The sequence below is a fragment of the Lagenorhynchus albirostris genome, chromosome 9 (genome assembly GCF_949774975.1).
Source record: "Lagenorhynchus albirostris chromosome 9, mLagAlb1.1, whole genome shotgun sequence".
Lineage (NCBI taxonomy): Eukaryota > Metazoa > Chordata > Mammalia > Artiodactyla > Delphinidae > Lagenorhynchus > Lagenorhynchus albirostris.
This window is the reverse complement of record NC_083103.1, coordinates 7,200,121-7,203,331: the sequence shown is the minus strand read 5'-3', so window position 1 is coordinate 7,203,331 and position 3,211 is coordinate 7,200,121. Positions and strand designations below refer to the sequence as shown.

General features: G+C 57.6%; 1 protein-coding gene across 1 annotated transcript; it reads left to right on the top strand.

Annotated features, from left to right (window-relative positions):
- The first annotated feature begins 217 nt into the window (after window positions 1-217).
- On the top strand, window positions 218-2,207 carry SPDYC (speedy/RINGO cell cycle regulator family member C). Its single transcript, XM_060157607.1, has 6 exons — window positions 218-359; window positions 609-667; window positions 930-1,015; window positions 1,120-1,291; window positions 1,375-1,717; window positions 1,897-2,207. The coding sequence occupies exons 1-6, from the start codon at window positions 218-220 to the stop codon at window positions 1,929-1,931; spliced, it is 837 nt and encodes a 278-aa protein (XP_060013590.1). The 3' UTR covers window positions 1,932-2,207.
- The last annotated feature ends 1,004 nt before the right edge of the window (window positions 2,208-3,211 follow it).

Genomic DNA, 3,211 nt, shown 5'->3' with positions numbered 1-3,211 from the left:
CTCCCCCCACCCGCTGCGCCACATCTCAGTTTCCTTCTGTTCTGAGCCCCCATTTCTCCATTTCCCATGCCTCCACTTCCTGGAGGTCATCTGTCAGGCCAGCACGCTGATCCCCTTGACTTCTGGGGGGCAGTGGGGTAAGTGCTAAGTCCTGGGGCTGCTTCCTTTACAGGTCACCCCGTCCCACCCCCCCTCACCCACCCCCACCCCCCAAGAGATGAGTGATGCCCAAGATCCTGCCACAATCCCTGCGGTTGGCACCCAGGTGAAGCTGAGGGGCTGGAGCCGTCAAGGGGAGGGGGGTGAGTCTTTCCATTTCCGCCGGCACGAGGAGCTCCAGGCCTTCCTCAGCCTTCTGGGTGAGTCCACTTGGGGGCTGGCACGGCAGGGGCCGTGGGGACCAAGCGTGAACAGGTGTGGGAGGTGGGATCTCAGCTTGCAGCCTCTGTCCCTGCTCTCCTCAGGTGGCCCCAGTTTGGCAGGTGGGGAGTGTCATGTCAGAAAGTGGGTTCAAGGGAGGCTTGGGCTTTGGAACGGCTACTGCCCCTCTTACCTTGTGTGTGCTGGGGTGGTAACCCCAGTCCACCGTTTCTCCTCTCTACCCCCAGAGCACAGTTTCCTCCAGGATTTCCTCTCCAAAGATCCCTGTTTCCAGATTTCAGATAAGGTGAGAGGGCACAGTGGGGGCAGAGGCCAGCCTCGCTTGGGGAAGATTGAATTAGTGGGGCTCCGGTGCTGCTAATTCGTTGTGTCCTCTGGTCTGGTGGAGGGAGCGCCTCCCTTCTAACCCTCCTCTTTGCAGGCCCCTCCCCACCATTTTACCCCAGAGTTTTTAGCCCCACCAGAACTTCCTTGGGTGCAGAAGGGGCTGGCGCAGCCCCTCCCCACCCAGTGCCTCACTCTAACTCTCCCCATTTCTGTGTCTGCAGTATCTCCTGGCCATGGTGCTGGTCTACTTCCGGCGCGCCAACCTGCAGCTCAGCGAGTACACCCACAGCAATCTGTTCCTGGCACTGTGAGTGGCCTGGGCGCGTGATGGGGACCCTGACTCGGAGTGGCAGGGTGGGGCAGGGCAGATGCTTACAGCCTCTGTTCCCTGCCCCCTGCCTCTGTGGCCAGGTACCTTGCAAATGACATGGAGGAAGACCTGGAGGACCCCAAAAGCGTGATTTTTCTGTGGGCCCTGGGCCAAGATTGGCATCATCGAGTGTCAGACTTCCTGTGTCAGAGGGACAAGCTGTGGGCACGGATGGGCTTCAGGGCCGTGGTGAGACGCCAGAGCTGCGAGGAGGTGAGGTCCCGCCAGCACCCTGGGGTGGGGAAAAGAGGCTGGACCTCCCACCTCCCATTTACCATCCACTCTTCTCATGCCAGGTCATGGCCAAGGAGCCGACCCACTGGGCCTGGACTCGGGAGAGGCATCCCCACCACGGCAGGGCTCAGAGGAGCTACCCAAAGGCCCACATCCCCCTCCCCCGGGGCCCCGGCCTCTCGCCACCCCACTGTCCCCTGTGTGGCTTGCCCCCTTGCCACAGCCACCGCTGCCACCAGCCCTGCCCCTTGCCTGTCATATCCAAGTGCCCTTCCCAAAACCCTGAGCGACACCGCCCTCCCTCCCAAGCTTGTCTCTCAGTGGCTGGAGACTCCTGGAGTGGGGCCTTCCTCATTGTCCTGCCCACCCAGCTGCAACTGGAGCCAGGCACCTACACCCTCCACAGTGAGTAGGGTACAGTAGGGGGAGCTGAGAGGGGCTGGGGGGGCAGGTGCAGGGCCAGCAGAATGGGAAGGAGGGGCCTGGGGTCCAGCACACCTGGGCATGTGTCCAGCCCTGCCACCTCCTAGCCGCCTGGGCTTGGCGAGCTTCCTCTGAGCCTCTCTCCATCCTTCCTCCCGCAGTCTTCTCAAAGCTGCTGCCGTGCCCTCGGCGCTGACACTCGCAGGGTGAAGAACAGCCCGTCTGCTCCCTGCTGACCCAGTGCTCTACTGGCTGGGGCCCCTCCGGCCTCCTGTCTACTTGGCCTCAGGCTGGCAGGGCTGCCCCATGCCCCCTGCCCCTTCCTCCCTACCTGCAACTTGTACGCACTCTGACCTGACTCCTCAAATAAATTCATGTCCACAGGACACCAACTGTGCTTAGGCCCTAGTCTGGGTCCCTGACCCAGGGTGGGGGCAGGGAGGGAGCTACCGGGAGAGGGGCATCTGCCACGTTTAGGTACCAGTGGTTGGAGACCCATGAGCACAGGTCCTGTAATAGCTCCTCTCCTCCCATTCGTGACCAGTCATCCTGAGCCTGTTTCCCCTTTTTAACATCCATGTGGATGGTGAGATCCACACAGTGCAGATGGGACTAAATGAGATGAGGTATCTGCAGTCCTTAGAAGAGGGTCTGGAACCTCCTGGACAAAAAAATGCTCAGAAGGAAAACGGCTCCATTGTCAGTCTAGAAATGCCTGCAGGGTCAGGTCTATTTAGGAATGAGCCTTGGTCCTTGCTCTGGGCGGCAATCGAATATAATGTAATTATTATAATACAAGACCCCCTCTCCCTTCCCCAAAGTAAGTTTGTTAATTGGGGAGCAGGGAAGACTCACCCGAGGAGCTGGCATTTGAACGGGGCCTTGAACAATGTCAGGTTTGCCCGTGCTCGGGTGGTGGTGTTGGGGTGCTGGTGGTGAGGAACAGTGTTCTTGGAAAGACAGTCCAGAGTAGTGATTAAGACTTGGTCTCTGGTGCCAGACAGCTTAAGTTCAAAGTCCAGGTTTATGTGTGACTTTAGCCTGTTATTTAATCTCCTCTACTGCCTCATCTGTAAAATGGGTATTACACTAAAAAGGGTGTCGGTTGAGATTTGAATGAGTTAATCCTAGAAGGGTTTAGAACTAGGTTTCAAGAGTAGAGCTCAAATGTGGGTGTTACTAGTAGAGGGAACTGCTGCCCAGAGAAAGGCTAGAGGGGAACGTACGTTTGGGGAGCGGCCGGAACACAAGACAGAGAAGTCTAAAGGGTCAAGTGGCAGAGGAATCTGGATGTGATTCCCCTGCCTCTCTATGAGTGGCTCCCAAGAAGTAAGGAGGTAAAGCCTGGAGACTGCGACCGTTAGAAGCCATGACGAGGACTGTAAAGTATTTGTAAGAGTTTTTCAAATAGATAATATATTCACATGTATGTTTTGAATTTTGCACCAAGTGTCACCTTCTGCCCCTGACTCCCAG

Coding starts and splice junctions, on each gene's coding strand:
- SPDYC (XM_060157607.1), top strand. CDS start 218: ATGAGTGATGCCCAAGATCCTGCCACAATCCCTGCGGTTGGCACCCAG. Junction 1,292..1,374: donor GACGCCAGAGCTGCGAGGAG/GTGAGGTCCCGC, acceptor TTCTCATGCCAG/GTCATGGCCAAGGAGCCGAC. Junction 1,718..1,896: donor AGGCACCTACACCCTCCACA/GTGAGTAGGGTA, acceptor TTCCTCCCGCAG/TCTTCTCAAAGCTGCTGCCG.